This window comes from Populus trichocarpa, chromosome 6 (assembly GCF_000002775.5).
Source record: "Populus trichocarpa isolate Nisqually-1 chromosome 6, P.trichocarpa_v4.1, whole genome shotgun sequence".
In the NCBI taxonomy this organism is placed as follows: Eukaryota; Viridiplantae; Streptophyta; class Magnoliopsida; order Malpighiales; family Salicaceae; genus Populus; species Populus trichocarpa.
The window spans coordinates 20,455,879-20,477,955 of record NC_037290.2 but is presented as its reverse complement, the minus strand read 5'-3'; the positions used below and the strand labels follow the sequence as shown (position 1 = coordinate 20,477,955).

At 30.4% G+C, this 22,077-nt stretch overlaps 2 protein-coding genes across 2 annotated transcripts; one reads left to right on the top strand and one right to left on the bottom strand.

The window, feature by feature from the left end:
* Positions 1 to 14,165: 14,165 nt before the first annotated feature.
* LOC7479506 (uncharacterized) lies at positions 14,166 to 18,024 on the top strand. Its single transcript, XM_002308309.4, has 3 exons — positions 14,166 to 14,455; positions 15,437 to 15,775; positions 17,181 to 18,024. The coding sequence occupies exons 1-3, from the start codon at positions 14,240 to 14,242 to the stop codon at positions 17,706 to 17,708; spliced, it is 1,083 nt and encodes a 360-aa protein (XP_002308345.1). The 5' UTR covers positions 14,166 to 14,239; the 3' UTR covers positions 17,709 to 18,024.
* Positions 18,025 to 18,788: 764 nt separating this feature from the next.
* LOC18100596 (uncharacterized protein At2g29880) lies at positions 18,789 to 19,688 on the bottom strand. Its single transcript, XM_006381857.3, has 2 exons — positions 19,413 to 19,688; positions 18,789 to 19,310 (listed from the first exon to the last, which is right to left on the bottom strand). Exons 1-2 carry the CDS (start codon positions 19,686 to 19,688, stop codon positions 18,789 to 18,791), a joined length of 798 nt encoding a protein of 265 aa, XP_006381919.2.
* Positions 19,689 to 22,077: the final 2,389 nt, after the last annotated feature.

Sequence of the window (22,077 nt, the reverse complement as noted above, 5' to 3'; positions counted from 1 at the left end):
CTAAAATACCGCTAAAGTCAAAAAAATTTAAAGCTGTTTACGAAGGGTGTTCATGTCCTTTTGTTTTTCTAAATACAATAAAAAAATCATCTTTACCCTTGGAATCAAGAAAAAAATAAGGCATCCGTGAAGGGGAATTATCATCCTTTTCATAGAGTTTTTTTTTTATTTCAAGATTCATGGAGGGCATTTTGGTCTTTTTACATTGAATAATAGATTTTTAAATTCAAAAAGTATTAGCCTGGTTCTATTTGCACCAACGCGTGGGAGATGTTAGTGTTATTTGGGTGGCACGTGCAGCGCCTTTGAATGATCAAATCTGTCATTTCATCATGTTGTTGGAAGCATCATAGCATCCTTTTTATCTTGGTACAGGATTGATAGTTGTCTATAGTAGTTCTGTTTTCTTTTCTTTTCTCTTTACTCCCCCAAAAAATACACCTCGATCCTTTTTTTTAGTATTTCAATTTTAGTATTTATTCTTTTGATTTTTTTTTTGCTTTTTTATAAAAGTTTTGTTTGTTTTCAATTTAATCTTTTAATTATAATTTTTTTAGATATTATTTTTTCAACTCGGTCCTTAATCTTTTGATTTTTTAATTTTTTTCTTTAACTCTTTTATTAAAGTTTTATTGGTTTTTAATTTCATGCTTCAATCAAAGTTTATGATTTATTAATTTTGTTTTAACGTGGTCCTTATTTTTTTAAATTAATTATTGATTAGGTACAGTAATCAATGGCTCACAGTCTTCTTGAAACTTTTTTTTTCCTGTTAAATATAACTTAATTTTATTAAATTGGACGACTATATATGCTCCCCTACTGCTGAAAAATAGAAAAAGGAGAACTTAGTCGCATATTACACCAGCAAGTACGTTTTATACATTTGCAAACAACATTTAATCGGTCTGTTAGGCTGATAGAAATACAGGGGCAGATTGATAGACTTAATAACGTGAGGTTTACAGCAAGACTTGAATCCACTTGATTAGCATAATTAGATGGTCCCATGTGAAGAAAGTTATGGCTCGTTGCCAATAGCAATCTCTAATCTATCCGTCTTACCCACGGTATGAGATAAATTGCAAACCGACGCAGAAGCAGCGAGGGGAGTTGACTATGAGGACTTTGGAGCTTTCATGGATAAGGGCTGGCCTCTGTAGTTGCATGTGAAAAGATGGCTATGGCACCTGTAGCAGATGCCGTGGATGGATAAGAATATTAAGCCTTTTGAGCTGAGACAAGTTGGATAAGGTTGTGGTTTACTTGAAAAGGTGAGTTCCTCATGGGTCCCATTGGTCATCGCCTCCACAGCAGGCTGTTTTCGACGCACAGCACACTGTCCCCATCTCCCCTGAGTCTTTCGAGGGGTGGAATAAAAAAACATCTACAGACTAGTTCTCGCTTCAAATATGGCTAGAATACAAGCACCGTAGCAAGCAAACATTGCGTTGTCATCGGCGTCCCTAGACTTGCACATGCAGGCAGCATATTCGTCTCTATGCAAGCTGCTGGGCGGTGGCATTTTCGATTCCTCTGTGTTGGCTTTTGTTTTCTTCCTGTGATCTCACTATAACTACCCATCTTTGATAATGGATTAGTACTAATTGTACTGTTTCTTCAGGACAAACTGCATTTGCATGGGACCGTCCTGAAGCAAAGCAACTTACCTTGCAGTATTCTTTACGGTTTCTTTCTCCTCCGCCTTGTTTTTATAATGGTCATTTTGTTTCAATTATTAGATAAATGATCATTATTTATCATTTTCAATGAAAAGGCCCGCGGTGCCGGGAATTTTTCCTACCCTGAGCTATTAAATAAATATATAAATTTTTTTAAGATAAATTATTAACTTATGTATATAAATTTTTAAAGTTAACAGTAATGTTTAAATTCAAATACACTACCCAAAATATTAAAAAATAAATTTAAAAGTATATAAAATTAAAATGAAAGTAAAAATAAACTCACTATTAAAATTACATCCTTCGATATTTTGTAAAATATAATTCATTTATAATCGAATCTGAATCGATATTGTAACAACTCCTCAACCGGAATAAAATAACAATCTCATGTCAACTGAAAAACAAAGTAATTAAATTTTTTTTCCCCTCTCAATTCCTCCTTTCTTCACTTGATTCTTCCTTAGATTAGTATTTTATAAGTTAGACTTTGTAAGTTTATAAGGGTATTCTCTCACTTTTTTATTTATTTTCTTGGATTTTTTTTATGTTTTTTCCTTACTTTTCTCTCTCTCTCTCTCTCGCCTTTTCTTTTTTTTTCTTTTACTATTCTGCTTCTGCCCAGTCGGCAACATATAAAAGGAAGGAAGAATTGATTTTTTTTATTTTTTAATAGCAAATAACCATTTTACCCTTAATGAGTCGTTTTGCTTTTATTTGATGTTTTTTTTTTAGCACTATCAAACTCTGTTCATCCTAAAATTTAAACCAGATTTTATTCAATATATTTTAAGATCCCTCGTAAAATTTCAGCTCAATCTGATGGTTGAATTGAAAATTACATCCAATAACGTAAAACTGGTCAAATTGTGATTTTTTATCAAATTTCTGAATTTCTCCAAAAATTCTGAAATTTTAACCCAAGCTAAAGCATTATATTAGAAGGCTATACGTAAATTTTCAAAAGTTTTTGATACCTCAATTGAGAATTACAAATTTTTTTAACATAAAACTAATAAAAAAATATTGATAAAATCTTGACCTGGACTAGAGCCCATCCTAGCCCATACATGCCTCCACCCTTGCCCATAAAGTCTGAACTATATTACGGGCTTCGATGCTTTGATGCACATATTAAGCCTGGATAATGGATAATGATATCATGAAAGCTTAGCCATCAAAGGAGATTGCTATGGCCTACTTGAAGAAGGAACCCAAACGAAACAAGTGGATATCTTTAAGGTTTAATCTTCGCTTCAAAAAGAATCCTGGGAAAGAAGAGCAGCCAGGGGCATGCAAGTGTCGGGTCGGGTCGGGTTTATAGCAAGATATCCAAGCATGTTGTATATACCGGGTTTGCTAAAGATTTAAGGATAATTATCAAATCCTTCTTCTGAAAAAATATTTTATCCAAAAAAAAACCATCATTTTTTTTTTGTTATAATACTTTATAGGTTTGTGCTGTAAACAAATATAAAGGTTATAAAGAATTGTTTGATATTTTTATTAAAATTAATCAAATGAGTTAATCTTAAAATTTCTTGATTCAATTTCTTACCTAGTTTAGATTTAAAATTAAATTGTGTGAGAGTTATCTTGACATGATCTAGTTGACTTAAAAAAATAACTTAAGTTAACCCGAGTTAGCATGCCAAACTAGCGATCCAAGTCGTAAGATCAAGATAACCTTATAAAAAGCAAATAAAAAAAATTATGAAACTCAATTCCTAACAAATCCAATGTAAAATGATAAAATAAAAAAATAACAAAGAACACTTAAAAAACACCAACAAACCAGGGTAAGTTCATTGAAACCCATACCCTGGATCATGTGAACAAAATTACTTAATAAAATACAAAACATGAAAAAGAATGAAGCCCAATTTTGAAACCAACTCAATTTTAAAGGATGAAACCAAAAACTTATTCATTAAAATCAAAGAAAAAAAAAGACTTGACTTAACCCATGTGAACCTGTCAAACCTGTGATCCAAGTCATATAGTTATGATGACCCCATAGAAAAGAAAGTAAAGAAAATCACAAAGTTTAATTTCAAATAAACCCAATGTTGAAGAATGAATTTGAATGAAGAAAGTAAGTGTAAAAAAAAGGATCTAAAATGATTGATATCAACTTGGGTTAACTTTTTAAATTCATGACTCGGGTCATGAGACCAGGATTACTCCATAAAAAAAATTCATGAAGCTCAATTCTCAACAACCCAATCTTGAATGATGAAATTGAAAAAAATATTGAAGTTTTTTTAAAAAAAAACTTTAAAAAATAGCAATAAAAAAAATAAGAATCACATTTGAAATAAAAAAAAAATGAAGGACACCTTAAAATTTTGGATAGATCAACATTGTAAACCCTTGACCTAAAACTAGTAAATTAGTGCTAGAAATGGTACATTTTGATTGAGAAATGATAATTAAGAAGGAAAATTGTTATATACTAGGATAAAAACTTTAGTAATTTAACTTAAACTTCGGATGAAATAAAGTAATAAATCGGTATGCGAAATGTTAACTCAGACACAAATCGCATAAATTTCTCAATCAGGTAAAATAATTATCTAATAGAAATTTTGTATAAATTGGGGTGAAAATAGTTGTATAATAATAATAATAATAATAATAATAATAATAGAATGGAATGGAATTCTAAATAAAAAAAATGCATGATTTTACACGCGAAAAATATTGATCGCCAATATAAGCCCTGCGTATAATCGCGTTATTTTTACCAAGAGTGGTGAAGACTCTGAGCGAATTTTTATGATGATTATGAATGGGAGTCATCAATGAATTAGTTTAAAAAATCATAATGATTAAATAAAATAAAATGGTACGTAAAATTCAAATTTTGGCATAAAATTATTTATTTTCTAGTTTTACGGTATTAATCTGACCGTTTGATCAAGCTAAAGTTTTATGATTAGTCTTTTGACATATTTTTATATTTTAGAGTAAAATTTTATAGCAATCGAAGTTGTAAAAGACCTTGCAAGACTGGCAATAGTCAGAAAAAAGTACAAAAAAAACACTTGTACTCACTAATGGCATTGTTGTAATTTTAGCCAACCTTTTCTCCTTGCAACTGTTCTGACGAAGAGCCATTAAACAACAAAAGATTATTCATTATTCTTCATTCTTATTTAAATTTTGTGTTTGTTCTTTAAAGAGTTTGGGCTAGAAAAAGTGTAAAAGTGATTTCTACTTAAAGACATCAAGCCAAGAAAAAATATTAGAGAGAAAGGAGAGTTTTAAGCTTTGGAAGTTAGTGAAAAAAAGAGTGCAAGAATTGAAGAGGAAGGCGAAAATGTGGGATTTGTCGCAAGAAACACACTTAATTGAGTGTTTTGATATTGGTAAGATGTTTCTACCCAATAAATTTCAATTTCTTGTTGGGTTTTAATTAGTAATTGGAAAGCCCCCAATTCTTGAGATTAGGGTTTATATGGGTTTTTGTGTGGTAATGATAATTGAGTTATATACTATTGTTGTTGGGTTATTTGAATGCATGAAAATGATTTGAAATGGTCATATTGTACAAAGAATTAAAAAACCCTTAATTTTGAATTATAGGATTCATGAAGATAGTTGAGGAAAAAAGTATATTGTTAGAAATTGATTTAACAATCATGGAATGGGTGTTATTTAGAGCGAAATTATGGAATAAATTGATATAAATCAAAGAGGTTTTAGCACATCAATGGTTGACCACTGTAGGGAAATTTTAAAAGATTTGAAAATTTGATTATACGGTGTTGTTTTGATGTATTAATGATGATGAAAATACTTGAAAATTGTTGTGTTGTGATTGATATTTTAGGAAGGTTTGGTTATAGTTAAAGTATATGTAAAATGGTGATCGTTTTGGAATGCCCATTAAATATATGATAAAATGAGTGTAAGTATTTGAAAATAAGTGTGTGTTATTGGACCTAAGATGTTGGCTAAACTAAAAATCATGAAGTCATGAGTTTTGGTTAGACTTTTGAGCATGTTGTATGAATTAAGAAACCTATAAGAGCTGTTATGATAACTATTTATGTGTGGAAAATGGGCTCTTATGGTAGCACCAAATAGGAGAAATTAAGGGTTGTCACGGTAGTGTGAAACTGTATAAATTTGGATAAATTTAGGCAACTTTATATACACAAATAGAAGCTATTATAACAACCCCTATACGTGGAAAAAAAAAGAGGTTGTTATGACAATCTAAAAGCTTAACTTATCTTGATTTTCATTATAGGCAATATTTTCATCACATGAATAAATAAGAGTGTTCTTACTTAATTGACATATAATTTGGTTGTTCTTTTAAACCTAGATTTTGGGATCTCCGATCAAATAAGTAAGGTTGCAATCATGACAATTCTTTGAGTGTAGGCTTTAATCTCATCATTTTTTAAGATTTATCAACTTGCTCTCTTGTTAAGCATTTTATAAGTAGATCCACAACATTTTTCTTTGACTTTATATAGTCAATGAATATAATCTCAATTAAAAGTAATTATCTTATGGTATTGTGTCTTCAACAAATATATCAAGAATAATCGTTATACATACTATTTTATACCCTGCCAATTATAAATAAGTTATTGCAATGTATTCATATTGTTGGCACATGCATGTTTTGATCAACTTAGAATACTTTTTAAAATGTTTTGAAGCCAATTTGATTCTTCTCCAACTTTGATATAAACTGAGACTTCATAATAGATCTGGATATGCAAGTTTATTTAAAGGTTTCTAAGAAACTGCAACTTCTCCAATGATAAAGATAAATCAACTCATAGATTTAGAGCTTTTAATATTGGATATCCGATAAGCATCATTATAGTTTTAAAGTACAATTGAATATTTTGTATAATGCAATTTGTTTTTTAACTTTCTTTGATAGAGGAACTGTAACTTTTGCTGGACACCTTTACACTTTCATGTATTTATATGATGGTCTTCGATCTTTTTATAACTTATAAGGTATATAATCTAATTTCTTGTAAAGTATTTTATTTAGAATATAATTTGTTAATAAAATAGTCTACCCCACAAGTTCTGAGGTAATATTGAACTTATAAACATAAAATCATCTATCTTTTCAACACTTGGTTCTTGTATTCAACACTACCATGTTGCGGTGAATAATAAGCCAAGGTTTGATGGATCATATCATTCTCAAAATAAAATTCATCAAAAAATAAATCAGATTCCCCATCTATAGTTTTTTTCACACTTAAATAATGTAAAAAATAACACACTTAATCACAAACTAATCATAAAATTTGTGACATATACACACACACACACCAACATAAAGTTTGTATATACAATCTATATTTTAATACATATTATATTAAAATATGTTTTAATGATATATCAGATCACCCCACTAGTTACCTTAACATATTTTTAATTAAATGTATTTGCATATCAGAAAGGTTTTAGTAGAAACCTACATTTTTTTCCAACTTATTTCAATGACAGCAAGTTTCAAAGCGAAGCACACTCAACACGGCAAAGCACAGCAAGAGCAATTAACGTAATAAAAAAAAAACAACTAATTAACAGCAATTAATTCTTGTATACATGGCAGCAACAAACTCAATTAATAGTGAGCAATTAACGTAGCATCTCACAATTTGAGATACACGATAAATTTTCAACAAGACAACAAAATATATATACTTTTTCTCGGAATTCAATATTTCATAAAATTATATTTATTAAACAGATTATTTTGTATCGGTATCAAAAATAATTTTTAAAAAATAAAAAAAATATTATTTTAATATATTTCAGAGAAAAAACACTCTTAAACACCACCGAAAACAACTACAGTGCATTATTGCCCATGATTATGGCTTCTGTGTTATACATTTATCTACTTAATAGAGTTCAAATTTCCCCTTGGAAAAGGAGAGAAATTTGGGATGTGCATTTTGAGTTCTTACTAACAAAATGAAAAACAATAGCAATACGTCCGATGGAGTTCCTAAATTTGCACCAAACTTACCAGAAAAGCTATAATTGCATCTGGGAAACAGACGTGGACAAGTCGCCCGCCTTGCCTTCCTTTGAAGCTCCTCCCTTCTCTTGACTATGCCCACGCGCCCATGGTCATATAAATATTAATTAAGGTTTCTAAACCATTTTCCACGTATTTAGATAAAGTTTATCTTGGATTCGTAAGAATTCTATTCTTTAATATTAAAGTCTAAATACTACTGACTAAATAATAAAATTAACCTTGTTAATCCGCGTGTCAATTATCTTAAGATTAAATTAAAATAAATACATTTTTTCAAAAAATAATTGACACAGTGTTAGGAATAACAGTGGGCAAGGAAAAATAGAGACTGCATAAATTCTATCTTTAATTAGTAACATTTGCCAGCATCAATTATTTTAAACTAGATAGTAGATAGAATGTAAATATACTTTTTAAGACACGACAAATCTATCCAAAAATAAAAATAAAAATAAAAATGAATGGCAATCTAGAGATTTCTCTTAAGAGTTCTCAAATAATTATGTTTTGAAATAGAAAATGAAGGAGAAAATATTTTAGATTTTATGATTATGCTTCATGCAATTTCTCAACTTGTTTATATATATATATATAAAATTCTTGAGCTTGAGAATTAGAATACCAAATCTTTAGATAGGCTTTAGCCTCTCGTCATCAACAACGGCAAAGCCAAAATGAGGCAAGAGGGAGCAATTACCTCTTATCTTTTATTTTAAAAGTATTTTTTTTATAATAACTTTACATACTTAATTTTCTTTGTTAACTACTAATTGATCCAAATTCCTTTTATTTTTCATTATTGTTTCTGTCTCTATCTTTTCTATAAAATTTCTTTTCAAGCCCTAAGCTATTAATTAGTTAAGCAAGTAACCTCTTATATTTTATGTTTTAGGAAAGTTGCCCTCATCTTTTCTATTTGTTTCATTATCTAATTTTAGTTTTATTTCTTTATAATTAGTTATTGAAAATATTGGGATTTATAATAATATATGGGTTTGTTGAATTAATATGTGTATGGGTAATATTATATGTTAATGGATATGAATTGAAATGAGTTTTGATGAATTGATAAGTATTTTGTTATGAATTTCATATGAAAAATGATGGTGATGAATTTACTAATGATTAAAAATGAAGTACAGGACAACTAAAAAACATTAGGGATATAATAAATAAATTAAAAAGAAAACATTTAATATTTATGTCTAATCCACTTGTACAAAACAACATATCAGTAAGAACAACATCAATTTGTGATAATCCTTTTAAGCTATGATTTTATATGTTATGTACCATATGTCAGTATATAATTGTTACCAAAAACTTTCCTAGTCCTTGAAAGATTTAGAAATAGATAAATGAAAGTTTGTTATATATATTGAGAAAGATTTTTTAATGAGATTAAAAATAAAATCATTATGAAGTAATTTTAAAATATAAAATCTCAAAAAAAAACAATTATAATGTAAGTTTTTTTATTTTAAAAATATTCTTAAATTAATTTTACTTAACTTGAGTTGGTATATATATTTCAAATTAATTTTTTTATATAACACATGTATGTATAGCATATAATATCATATATTTATTAGTAATTTGTCTTCTCATGTAAAAATTTGTAGCTCTGCCACTGGTGATAAAGTTCTTCAACCAAGATTTTTATGTTTCTTGTGTTTTTTTTCTTTATTTCTTTTCCTCTACATTTGTATCATAGTCTATACTTTACATACAGTAACGATAGTCAATCCAAAGATTTAATGAGATAATATCTTTTTTTTTAAAAAAAAAAAACTCAATTTAGTCCATGACCTTAATATCCATTCTTCACTCAATTAGATTCCAAGTTCTTAAAACGTTCTCGGTTTGGTCATTTTGCCATGGTTTATGCATAAATATATTTTCCATCCAACATGCTTCTTTTATGCAATATAAAGTGTCGTTTTAATAAGAATTTGACGGAAAAAAATAATACCAAATGTAGACAAGAGCACCCAATGGAGCAATTTTCTAAAACTTCTGGGATGCGATTGATGAAATTGTTTGTTTTGAGACTCAATTGATAATTTGGTATCAACTTAGAAGCTAATCTGAGGTTTTCTGTTTCTTAACAAGATTATAACATCGAGTGGTGTATATGCATGAATTTTCGTTCCATCGTGGGTCATTTCTTGTATTTTAGATTAGAACTGCGATTTCTACATCAAAATTTAATGTTCAAAATTCATGGAGAAAGGAATGTTGTATAATTCAAAGTCCTACCATTGAACATAATTATCTGGCATGACATACTACATAGATCAACTCGAAATTCAATTGATTCAACTACTAAGTTAGCTAAGTTTAAGAAAAAAATTAATATGACTAGTCAATCCATAATCTAATTAATCTAATCAAAATTTAATTTAATTTCTTTTATAAGAATGTTTTATTTTATTTTATTTAAAAAGAGAATTGAAAATGATGTATTTATGGATTAATTTGGATCAATATTTATTAACCTATTTAACTCGTGACTTAAATCTTGAATCGGGTAAATAAATTAGTTTAAGTTTAATAATTTTGCCTGCAATTGGCCAATTATCCTGGAAAATAAATGAAAGAAACAACTTAGTCCTTTCTCCTATTATATCCATTCAATAACAAGTTAATAATATTTTTATTTTATAAACTTTTAAATTTTTTTGTTTTTAGTTTAAGCTTGCGAGCATTATTCAAACGTGTGAACTTTCATTTTTTTTTTATATTCAATTATTTCTGCTAGGTTCCATCTATTTTAGTGTGGCATGGTTGTTAGATTGAACAATGATATATTTGTCACGTGTGCATGAATTTTTAAGTTCGTCTCTATTGAATGCTTGTACTTGTAATTTTATTTTTTCGATTTGAGTGTCTATATTTTTTATTTCCTGTTTAGCTGTCACAACTTTTAATAATTTATTAATCAAGTTTTTTTTTTAATTCGTTAGTTAATACTTAATATTTGCACCAGCTAACAAGTTATATTGGAAATTTTCCCAACTGTTTGCTGAAAAGTAATTTAATTTTAAAAAGTGAATTTTGAAAAAATAAATTATTTTTCAATGTTTGGTAGTGTAATGAAAAATAAGTTGGAAAATATTTTCTAGTATTTGGTTATGTCATGGAAAATAAACTAAAAAATAACTTATTAATGTTTTATTTTTTTCAAGTTTATTAAAAAATGAGGAACAAATCTTACAAATTAAAAAGTTGAATGATAATGAAATTGAAAAAAAATATAATTTCATAAATTATCTCAAATAAAATAAATAATAATCAAAATAATAGAGATCAAATCTAAAAAAAAAAAGATGAAGAAATTAAAATAATAATAATTAACATTTCATAAATTATTTCAAATAAAATAAGTAACAATCAAAAGAATAAGGACCAAATTTGATAGATAAAAAATTTCAATTAAAAAATAATAAGGGAAAAGCAAATAACAATTATAAAAATAAGGATCAAAATTAATATAAAAATTAAATTATAAGGGATGAAATTAAAAAATAAATTTTCAAAAGAAAATATATATATAGCAATCAAAAGTTTGAGAATCAAATTTGATATAATCAGCAAATAATATAATATTTCTAAATTTTTCACAACTTTCGAAAAGTGTTTTCCGTCCAGAATAAAAAGAAAACACTTTCCTGAAAACCAAGCCAAATTTTTCTTTGACTGGAAAGTGTTTTCCGTTGACCAATTTTCTAAAGGCAAATAAGATAGGAAAGTTTGAAAAATGATATTTAAAAAACCAGTTTCTAAGAAACAAACACAGCCTTAATGAATCTTGGGTAGATTTCCATGTTGTTGAGCTCGTAGGTGTGCGATATCCGATAAATGGTTCTTGTGCCATTAGCATTTATCAAACTAAACTCAACTCTGCTTGCCTACACGTCCTTGTTGCTTGGAACTTGAACTCATGCAATAAAAAAAGTTATGTAATATTATATCTGACGGTGCAAAAAATCTTACCTTGCCAATTAATCAGTTCGTAGCTACCTATATTATATGCCCATCTGATTTCCAATACATGATGACGACGATGAGATTTTGAGAGGTCCCACAGAGAAAACGACAGCGAGTTGTCTTCAAAGTTGTGATCATTTACTTGTTAATCTCAAACCCGATTCACAGGTAGATCCGATCAGATCCGATCCTCTATGATTAATAATTCAAATATCAAATCAATTAACCTCCTCGAACTATACAGGACCGATTAATGTCGTTTACTCCTTTCAGATGCAACCAATCTAGTTAATGTGTTAGTTGCGTGTGAAGCAATCCAATCATTAAGAATATAGAATCAATTGCTTTAATTATCTTATTTTTACGTTTTAAAAATAATTTTTTAAAAAATTATTATTTATTATTTTTTAAAATTATTTTAATATGTTGATATAAAAAATATTTTTTAAAAAATAAAAAATATTATTTTAATATATTTTCGAGCAAAATTATTTTAAAAAACAATCACTATAATATTTTTAAACACCCCTAACATATATTACCGAGTGCCGTGGGAAAACCAAAACCATGATGAAGGGATTAATGTGATAATCACAAATAAAGATGAAGAGTTAATTTATATAGGATGTAAACCACAACTAATTAAGTTTATTAGTAATTAAGCTAGTTTATTACTAAGCAAAAACAAAATAGGTAACCATCTAGGTGGTGACCCAGTGGTAAGCTTGGAACTAAGAGGTTTGTTCTTTATGTGGTCTCAGGTTCGAGCCCTGTGGTTGCTCATATGATGGCCACTGGAGGCTTACATGGTCGTTAACTTCAGGATCCGTGGGATTAGTCGAGGTGCACGCAAGTTGGCCCGGACATCCACGTTAAACTAAAAAAAAAAGACAAAATAGGCATTATATTAAATTAAATAATCACAGGTATTAATATGAACTAACTTCTTGAAATCTGTGAAGCTATTCATTTCATAATTAATTTGTGAGCTATATCCCTACATGTTTCCCTTTTCTCCCCTGTATATTTCATAATTATTAATATTTTTAAACAATTATTTTTAATATTAACAAATTAAAATGATATAATTAAATAAAAAATATTTAAATTCCTGTGAAAAAGCGTTTCGATCTCATTCCTAAACAATACCTTAATTTTCTTGTACTAGCCCACATGTATCCCCTTGTGCTTTTTCTTGGGAAACCAGCTATTTTAGGTACTGGCACATAAAATTTAAGATTTTAATATGATAACACAGCTTGTGCTTGTTGTGCTTCCAATACCAAACATATAAAGAACTTATATTTAAAAACATGATATTAAGTAAATATCATATATATAAAATACAATTTTATTACATAAGGTGATATTAAAAAAAGGAGATTAATGTTTAATTTCTTGATATATTACAATTCAGAATCGCTACATGGTATTGTGACAGACTAAAACTATGTTATTTCATTAATTTTTTAACTTATATTTTTACACGGGTATCTTTTAATTTAGTGTGCGATGTATTTTTATTAATTTTTTAAACTATACTTTACACGGATATCTTCAATTTATTGTGCTATTTTAAAAAAAAAACACCCGGAAACCTCATTTTTCATCCTGATTACTTTAATTCTTCTTTTATCCTGTTGTAACTAATTTTATCATCTTATCACTAACTTCCCATTTATTTTTTTAATGGATCCTTCTGTAAAAACTACACAATTTCTTGTGACAAAAATGCCAAATCCTCTTCAAAACAGCATCTTTGCACTGCGTAAAATAACAGAAAATATTGACAAACCCAGATAAAAGGTCTAAGTTGGAAAGCATTAGAAATCGAATTGAGAAAATTGTTAATTTGGATCCATTTGAGAATTGATGGGTGAGTTTGAGATTGGTTCACGATTTCTCTCTCGTTTCTTATTTTTTTTTACGTGGGGTGTCCGGGTTAAGTTATGTGCACCTCGACTAATTCTCACGGATCTTGAAGTTAACGATCAGGTAAGCTTTTAATGACCATCAATATTGATAATTATAAAACTCGAACTTAAAATCACAGGAAAAATGAATCTCAACCTCTTATCTTTAATTTCTTGTGTCTTTTCTTTTCTTTTGAGAATGCCTTTTTTATTATTTTATACGAAAAAAAAAGGTAAGCAAAAAGCAAAAGCTTGATTGGAGAAGGAAAAAAATAACGATCAACTTCAACAAAATACTTTACAGGTTCAAAAGCAGTTCCTTAATTCTTTGCACTTTTGCACCCTCTTCGTATAAAGATCAGAAAAGTGAAGAAAATATTTTAATGAAGTGTTCTTAGTTACAACACCGAAAGGGGAAAAAAAACAAAGAAAAAGAAAAGAAAGAAACTTAAATAAAAGAATTGAGCAACACGCACCGAAACAGCGTGTGCATAAAGTTGAAACCCAAAGAAAGGCTCCCTTTAAGTACACTTCCTCTCGTCCCTCCACTGCTATTTCCATAATAGCCACCACTCTCTCACCTCTCTCTCAACAAACGAGAAGAAAGAGAGCAAATGAGTCGTCTTGCACCGTTATCAGAGGAACCCATAAACGAAGATGAAGAATACAGCACAAACTGTTCAAAGAAGAAGGGTTACTCATGGAAAAACTGGCTCAAGACTCATTTCTATCTTGTTTTCAACAAAAAATCTGACCTTAAAGTTCTTCTAAGTGTTCTTGGATGCCCTCTCTTTCCTGTCTCCATCCATTCTAAATTACCCATCAATGAGGTACGTTGTTATGTACTATGCATATGAATGCATGTGTTTTTAGATCTTTTTTCTTGCAGAAAAGGAAATAAAGTTAGCTCATTTTGATCTATTGGTGCACTATTTTCAAAGAACATGTAGTGATATTTGCCTTTCCTAGATTTGTTGTACTTTTGTCAAAATGTATTTAGGTTTTTCGCTTTGTTCTTGCTGCTTAGGAGTTCTAAGCCAAGGTAACCAATGTTGTAAGCCCCAAAACAAAAAAAGAAGGAAAGAAAGTAACCACTCTGTGGTCATTTTCTGAGTTCGGGTGATCAGTGCCTCACTGGCTCTCCACTGAGATGCCTCAAAGCCCCCACTAAGAAACAGGCCAATTAAAGAATATATAAAAAGAGAAAAGAAAAAACCTCGAGGGCCAACATTTTGTGGGTCAAGTAATTAATATAGCTATCAAGTACATGTGGAAAAGTATAAAGCGAAAGGGTTAAGATTATAATCAGGGTGTTCTTCTACTGGGTCAACTTATCAATTCGAAAAATTAATGATTCCAACGAGGGTCTGAATCTTTTTCATTAAAACTTGAGGGAAAGTTAACTAGTTAAAAGATGGTCTAGAGGAGAGCGGTGATGTAATTTTCTTTGAAATATATACCACAAGAAAAACTAAAGACCATAGAGAGTGAAAACTGAAAAGTGTGCTCCTACTTAATTATTATTATTTTATAATTGCTAGTACTTAATTCAGTATTAGTAAAATTAAGTACTCCTGACTACCATTATTGATGTGGTCTGGTCTGCCTAGCGAGTAGCGATATATATATATATATATAAGAACTTGGGTTCAAGCTGGTATAGTCTATAAAAAAATTATAGATTTGTTTTTGTATTTTGAAGGAAAACATTTAATACAAAAGATTATGTTTGGTGAAAATTTAGATGAACTTAATAATTACTACTGATTTACACTAACTGGCAACAACCGTAACACGTGTTTAATTAACAGGTATCCTCCTCAGCTCAATACATTATACAACATTTCAGTGCAGCAACCGGTTGCCGGAAATTACAAGGAGAAGTGAAGAACCTTTTTGCTACAGGAAAAGTTACAATGGCCATGGTTGACGAGCTTGGTGGCTCACCTATGGCTGGAGCCACTACAGTTGCAGAAAAGGGGTGTTTTGTAATGTGGCAAATGGCCCCTAACAAGTGGCTAATCGAGCTAGTTGTTGATGGTCATAAAGTTGTTGCTGGTAGTGATGGCAATGTGGCTTGGCGTCACACTCCTTGGCTTGCCTCTCATGCAGCTAAAGGTGGAGTTCGGCCTCTACGCCGAGCTCTTCAGGCAAGTGGTACTGATTAATTATGCCAATTGGGTTTTAATTACTTCATGTTTTGGTTGTTGCAGTTAATTCATTTTTGCTTTGCATGTGTAGCTACTAGTAATAAATAGGAGTAATAATTATTGATGCACTTTTGTCTTATTCAATTAATAATGAGTGATCTAACTTTGGATCTTGGCTAGTGACTAAATAGAAAGAGTAGGGGTGACCCTGAAATCATCACCTCTCTTTCTCTCATATATATATATATATATATATATATATATATATAGGAAGATCAGGTGGCCATAGTCTTAATCTATGTAGATATCACAGGGCAGGGCAACCATATAAATATCTAGCATTGACACAATGCCAATAATCATTAGGGTTAATCGAATTTGAATAAAATAGAAAAAGAAAGAAAGATCCATGAGGAAGTCATTAGATTCAAATCTAATGGCCTCATGGCCATCAACATTGTGTTACATTGACGTTAAATATGGATATGCCGACGAATCAAGTCACAATGAGTTGGGGTGGTGATTTTGGTTGAGAAATGTTCTTCCACTCAACAGTCCCTTGTCAGTAGAATCAGAATCACAGAATGAATAGTTGAGATGAAAAAGAGTAAACCGACTTTATGTGTTGCTTGAGTTTACTATTTAAGAAGCACAGATTGGTTGGTTGGTCTCCACTGTGATTTTTTTTACTCTGATCATGTGGGAGCTATCTGAGATTTCGTGCCTGTTCATGTGCTACACATATGCGACTAGGTGCTATAGGTGGTCCCTGTTCAATTTCATACCTCACTTTACATGAATCAAGATCCAACCACCCCCAAGATGCCGGGTCTTGGTTCCCCTTTGTCAAATTATGGAGTCAGTTAAGTCATATTTTGTCAGAAAAGAAACCAATGCTAGCTATTTAATGGAGATAGACAGCGGTAGTTTTTGACAGTGATGCTCTAGGCACAGGCATCAAAAGCTACTCTACATGTGATCATTTATTAAAAAGTACCCCTCATTTTTCTGGGATTGAAAAGAAATGTGTTTCATTTATTAATTTTAACATTGTTAAGTAAATGCATAAAGGTTTGGGCTGTCTTCATAATTCTTCCTCATAGCTCTTTGAGACACCATTTTAGAGGTAATGACCCTTTGCATGAGGTTTGAGTGTAACTTGGAGCAGATTTTTTTTTTTTTGACAATGAACTTGGAGTAGATTATTGAATGGGTGAAACAGTTTTGAACTGTTCATGAGTTTCATATTATTGATTGTTACCATTTTGAAAATATTCTTGGCTTTCAATTCTGTGGAGTAAAAATTAAAGCAGTACTTGCAGAGGTGATTAAAACACAGTACGATTATATGGAGTACCATAAAAATCTCAAGTTGTTAATGTTCAAGATGGAATAATTTATGCAGGGACTAGATCCCATGGCAATATCAGCTGTGTTCTCTCCAGCACAATACATGGGAGAAAAGCGTGTCTCAGGCACAGATTGTTTCGTACTGAAATTGTCTGCTGATCAAGCAGACTTGGCTGCTCGAAGCGATAGCACAGCAGAGATGATCAAGCACATAATATTTGGCTACTTTAGCCAAAGAAGTGGCCTGCTGGTGCATCTAGAAGACTCGTACTTAACCAGAATTCAGTCTCCAGGAACCTACCCCACATATTGGGAAACCACAATGGCAACAAAAATCGAAGACTATCGGATAGTGGAGGGTGTGATGATAGCACATGGTGGTCAATCAAGTGTAATGATCACAAGGTTTGGGGACAGCTTGAAGTCAGGTCTTTCGATCACACGAATGGAGGAGACATGGACAATCGATGATCTTGCATTCAATGTACCTGGACTCTCCATGGACTGCTTCATCCCTCCCGAAGAAATGCAAAAGGACTATCCAGAGGAGAATCTTGACTGGAGATCACCATTGCATCGATGATCATCTTCTGGGGCACGACAGAGCTAAATACTTGTGCAAGTCTGCTTTATACATACATAAATATAATATATACTCTTTTTAACTATGACTAGTATAGTAGAGATGATCTTTAATCTGTGTGAATAATGAATATACATATTATGTAGTCCTTTTGTTTCCTTAAAAGGAGACTTCTGCATCCAGGTCTACTGGTAATGAATATTTTTGTCATGCAGACTCTCAAGTCACACCAAAATTGTATACATATTTGCTCGATGGGGAGTCTTCGATCCTTTGAATTGTAATTGAGCTTTTATATCCTTAGGCTACAGGAAAGTTGTTTTCTTTTGAAAAGTGAATTCCGGGAAAGTATTTTTCGATGTTTGGTAGTGTTATGGAAAATAAACTGGAAAACACTTTCCAGTGTTTGGTTATGTTATGGAAAATGAACTGAAAAATAATTTATTAATAATTTTTTTTTTTCAAGTTTATCTAATATATATAAAATATTTAATATAAATATTTAATCACTTACAATAAAATAATGAAATCTAAAAAGTATAATGATGAATTTTTTTTATTATAATATATATTCATACATAGCTTATTTTATAAAATATAACTATATATGTCATATCATATTATATAGAAATAAGCTTGCGAAATATTTTTTAAGTAAAACCTATTACTATATTTTTTTTAATTTTAAAAGCTTAAAATAAGTTTTTTTTTTTCATATAAAGAAAGCCAAATTAGTTTATGGTAAGAGTTATATATTTGGGTTTTTTTTTTTTTTGGTATGAAGTTTTTTTAAAAAGATAAATAGATTCAAAAAATATTTTGATGGGTTTTTTGGATAAATATTTTTTTTACGGGTAAAGGCAATTATCCCTTTAATATATATCAAATAAACATCAAGAAATAAATATAAATATCTAACATTAAACAAAGTCATGCATAAATATTAAGTTTCGATATCATATACAAACATATTAGTTCAAATTACAAACATAAACATGCTAGACCGAATTAAACAAGTAAACATACTTGTCAAATAACAAACATAGTCTGAACCCAAATTTTAAACATAGTCAAACCATCTTAGCAAGCAGGCCTGTAGTAATGTTGATTCATAAAATTCTGAACCCAAATTTTCCTCAAATTAGCATTTTTTGCCATAAATGCTTTTGCCATCATTTCATTTTGGACCAAATGATCAAATGCATCCCCAAGAGTAATCTCATCAAAGCCTTCAATTTTCATCACTTCCGCATACAACGCATTAACATCAAGTTGATTTTTGCTGAGGCTTTGAATTACAAGTGCTACATCTCCAATCTGTTTAGACAACTTTTCAACACCATAATCTTCATACATGCGCTTTCTCTTTCTATGTTGCCTCTTTTGTGTACTAGAGGAAGATGTCTCTTTTCCCTTAGCAGTTTCTTCATACTCCCCTTTATTTTCAATTGAAATTGATTGCTCTTCAGTGTTCTCTTCCATGTTGACATCAGCATATGATTCGGCATAATTTCCGGTTGCCATGTCTTTTCCAACAACAATTGCCATTGCCTCGTACATATCAAGTTTTTTGTTGAGAAACTTGTCATGATTGGGATGTGTCTGTTCATAAAGTTTAGAATATGTAATTTTTTAGTTCATTGTATAACATTTTAGAAACAAAAGTAAATATAAAAATTACAAAGAGTATACTATTTATCATACCTTTACTTCTTCATCATATACATCTTTTGAAACTGTAATCATCTTCAGACAATCATCCCAGCCAAAGCCACTTTTATTTTTAAGTTTGGTTATTATGCCCCATTCTTTTTTCACAGTCTTGAGATGATTGTCTACATGCTTAGGCTCACATTGCACGTTGAACTTTTGACTGATTTCTGTAGCCACCTTAACAAAAGATTCTGCTTTAAATGTCGAAGAAGGTTTGCTTCCTTTAAGTGCCTCCTCAGTTAATATCTCAAGTAACATGTGCGACATAGGCTTAGACAATGTGAAGTGCTTGCCCTTGCATTTTTCATTTTGTGTGGAACTCATTTCTACAAAAAAGAAGTTATAAATTTATACAAAATCAAATCATATAATATTTAGATTTAATAAATTTCATATAAAAACTACAATTAATATTTAAAAGAGAATACATAAAATACATAAGAACTTATAATAAAATCAACATCTACTTCAAATACATAACAAAGATAATACAAACTCAAGCAAGACATAATAAAAACAAACATATATAATTAACACTCAATTACTAGTTTCTTTGAGTGTTATAATCATTCCACATGGTTGATGCAATCATTTCTCTTTTTGTTATCCACTCCCTATTCTATTCCCTTTCCTCCCGTTGACTTAAGTTGATTGTTCGTCTAATTGGTTCACTTTCCGAACATATTTCTTCTATAAGAAAGTCATAAGGATCAACTCCCATTATGTGATTATGAATAATACAACATGCAAGCACAACATCTACTTGTGTTTCATAAGACCAAAAAGATTTTCCATCAATTGATCTAAAACGACTCTTCAAAATACCAAACCCTCGCTCAATAGCGGTTCTCAATGAAGAGTGTCGAAGATTAAATAGCTCCTTTTCATTTTCTGGTGAACGTTCTGTAAACTCATTCAAGTGATATCGAACTCCACGAAAAGGAGAAATGATTCCTTTTCGAATACCGTAACCAGCATCACCGAGATAATATTTCCTTACAAATTAAAAAAAACCTATTACTATCTTTATGTAATAAGACATTTTATATGTTTATTGCATATAATACATACTTTATTATATACCTTCTGGAATTTTTAGACCATTAGGTCTTGATAATGCATCACCTAAAACCCGTGAATCACGGGCACTTCCTTCCCAGCCAGCTAAAACATATATAAATTTCAAATCAAAAGTTATAGCTGCTAAAACATTCTGTGTTGTTCCTTCTTTTCGACCTCGAAACTTTCCTTGAATCTCAACAGGAACATTTACAGGAACATGGGTACCATCAATTGCTCCCACACAATTCTATATAAACATGAAAAAATAATTTATAACCTTTTCTTCAAGATATAATTACTTAATGTATAAAAATATTGGTATTGTTTTTATACCTTAAAACAAGGATAGAATCTTCGATTATTCATTATCTCTGCTGGAATTGTATCTTCTGGATTTTTAATAAAGTGTTTGTATAACTTAAGAACTGCTTTTAAAACAATTCTAAAGTAACGATGGATAGTTTCAACAGACCTATAGTATACACCACTAATAAAACGAAATATTTGGTTTTGGCCTACAATTTGTAAGAACACTATTACTTGCTTCCTAATGGACACATTTTGAGTTGATCGTAATAGGTCACGACTTGTGAGAACATCACACAATCTATATAAGACAACAGGTTTCATACGAATTTGTTCAACGCAATGTCTATTACCTCGATTTAAAATGCTGTCAATATAGAATTCTCGTTGAGCAATTGCATTTATACGTGGTTCTCTTAGTATATAAATTCTATTTCTTTCTTGTTCAATAATAGCTACCCCTGTTGCTATCACAGTTACAGCTACTCTCATACATGCTGCATGAATTATCTTACTATCCATGACATGAAAGTGAAGTTTTCTGATAACAAAACCTAAAAATTTAGGGAAATAAATATTAAAAAAAACATATAAAATACTTACACAATCAATACAATAAAACCGTTTTGAAAATTATACAATTCAAATTTAATAACGATTAGAAATTGCGCAATGAAATCCATATAATTACCAGCATCGTCCCACAAATTTATCCATATGTAACAAATATAATCAAACACTAATCATAAATTAATCAAAGCAAAATAAAACAAGCACATCTATAAATATAGCAAAATAAAACAATAATTGTGGCAAAAAAAAACATGCTTTTTAGTGTTATCAACGTTTTTATATTTGATTCTGTTAATTCCCCTTATTAAACTTCCTCTCGGTCTCGGTGGATTCCCCTGCAATCACCTCTCATGCCCCTTCCTCTAATTCCCCTTCCCCGGTTTCTCTCATCTAATTCCCCTTCCCCTGGTTTCTCTCTTCCCCTGTCATCCCCTTCCCCTTCCCCTGTTCGGTTTCGGTTTCGGTTTCTCCCTTCCCCTGTCATCCCCTTCCCCTTCCCCTGTTCGATTTTGGTTTCTCTCATCCCCTTCCCCTTCCCCTTCCCCTTCCCCTGTTCGGTTTCGGTTTCTCTCTTCCCCTTCCCCTTCCCCGGTTTCTCCCTGTTCGGTTTCTGTCATCCCCTTCCCCTTTCCCTGTTCGGTTTCTCTAGGTTTCTGTCATCCCCTTCCCCTTCCCGCTCCTCCTTCCCAGTTCTCCTCCCTCTCTCCCCCGACTA

What these genes read in the sequence shown, in the direction of transcription:
- LOC7479506 (XM_002308309.4), top strand. Translation starts at nt 14,240, where the DNA reads ATGAGTCGTCTTGCACCGTTATCAGAGGAACCCATAAACGAAGATGAA. An exon ending in CTAAATTACCCATCAATGAG is followed by an intron (nt 14,456 to 15,436) that starts GTACGTTGTTAT and finishes TTTAATTAACAG; the next exon opens with GTATCCTCCTCAGCTCAATA. An exon ending in CTCTACGCCGAGCTCTTCAG is followed by an intron (nt 15,776 to 17,180) that starts GCAAGTGGTACT and finishes TAATTTATGCAG; the next exon opens with GGACTAGATCCCATGGCAAT.
- LOC18100596 (XM_006381857.3), bottom strand. Translation starts at nt 19,688, where the DNA reads ATGTCGCACATGTTACTTGAGATATTAACTGAGGAGGCACTTAAAGGA. An exon ending in TATATGATGAAGAAGTAAAG is followed by an intron (nt 19,311 to 19,412) that starts GTATGATAAATA and finishes CTTTATGAACAG; the next exon opens with ACACATCCCAATCATGACAA.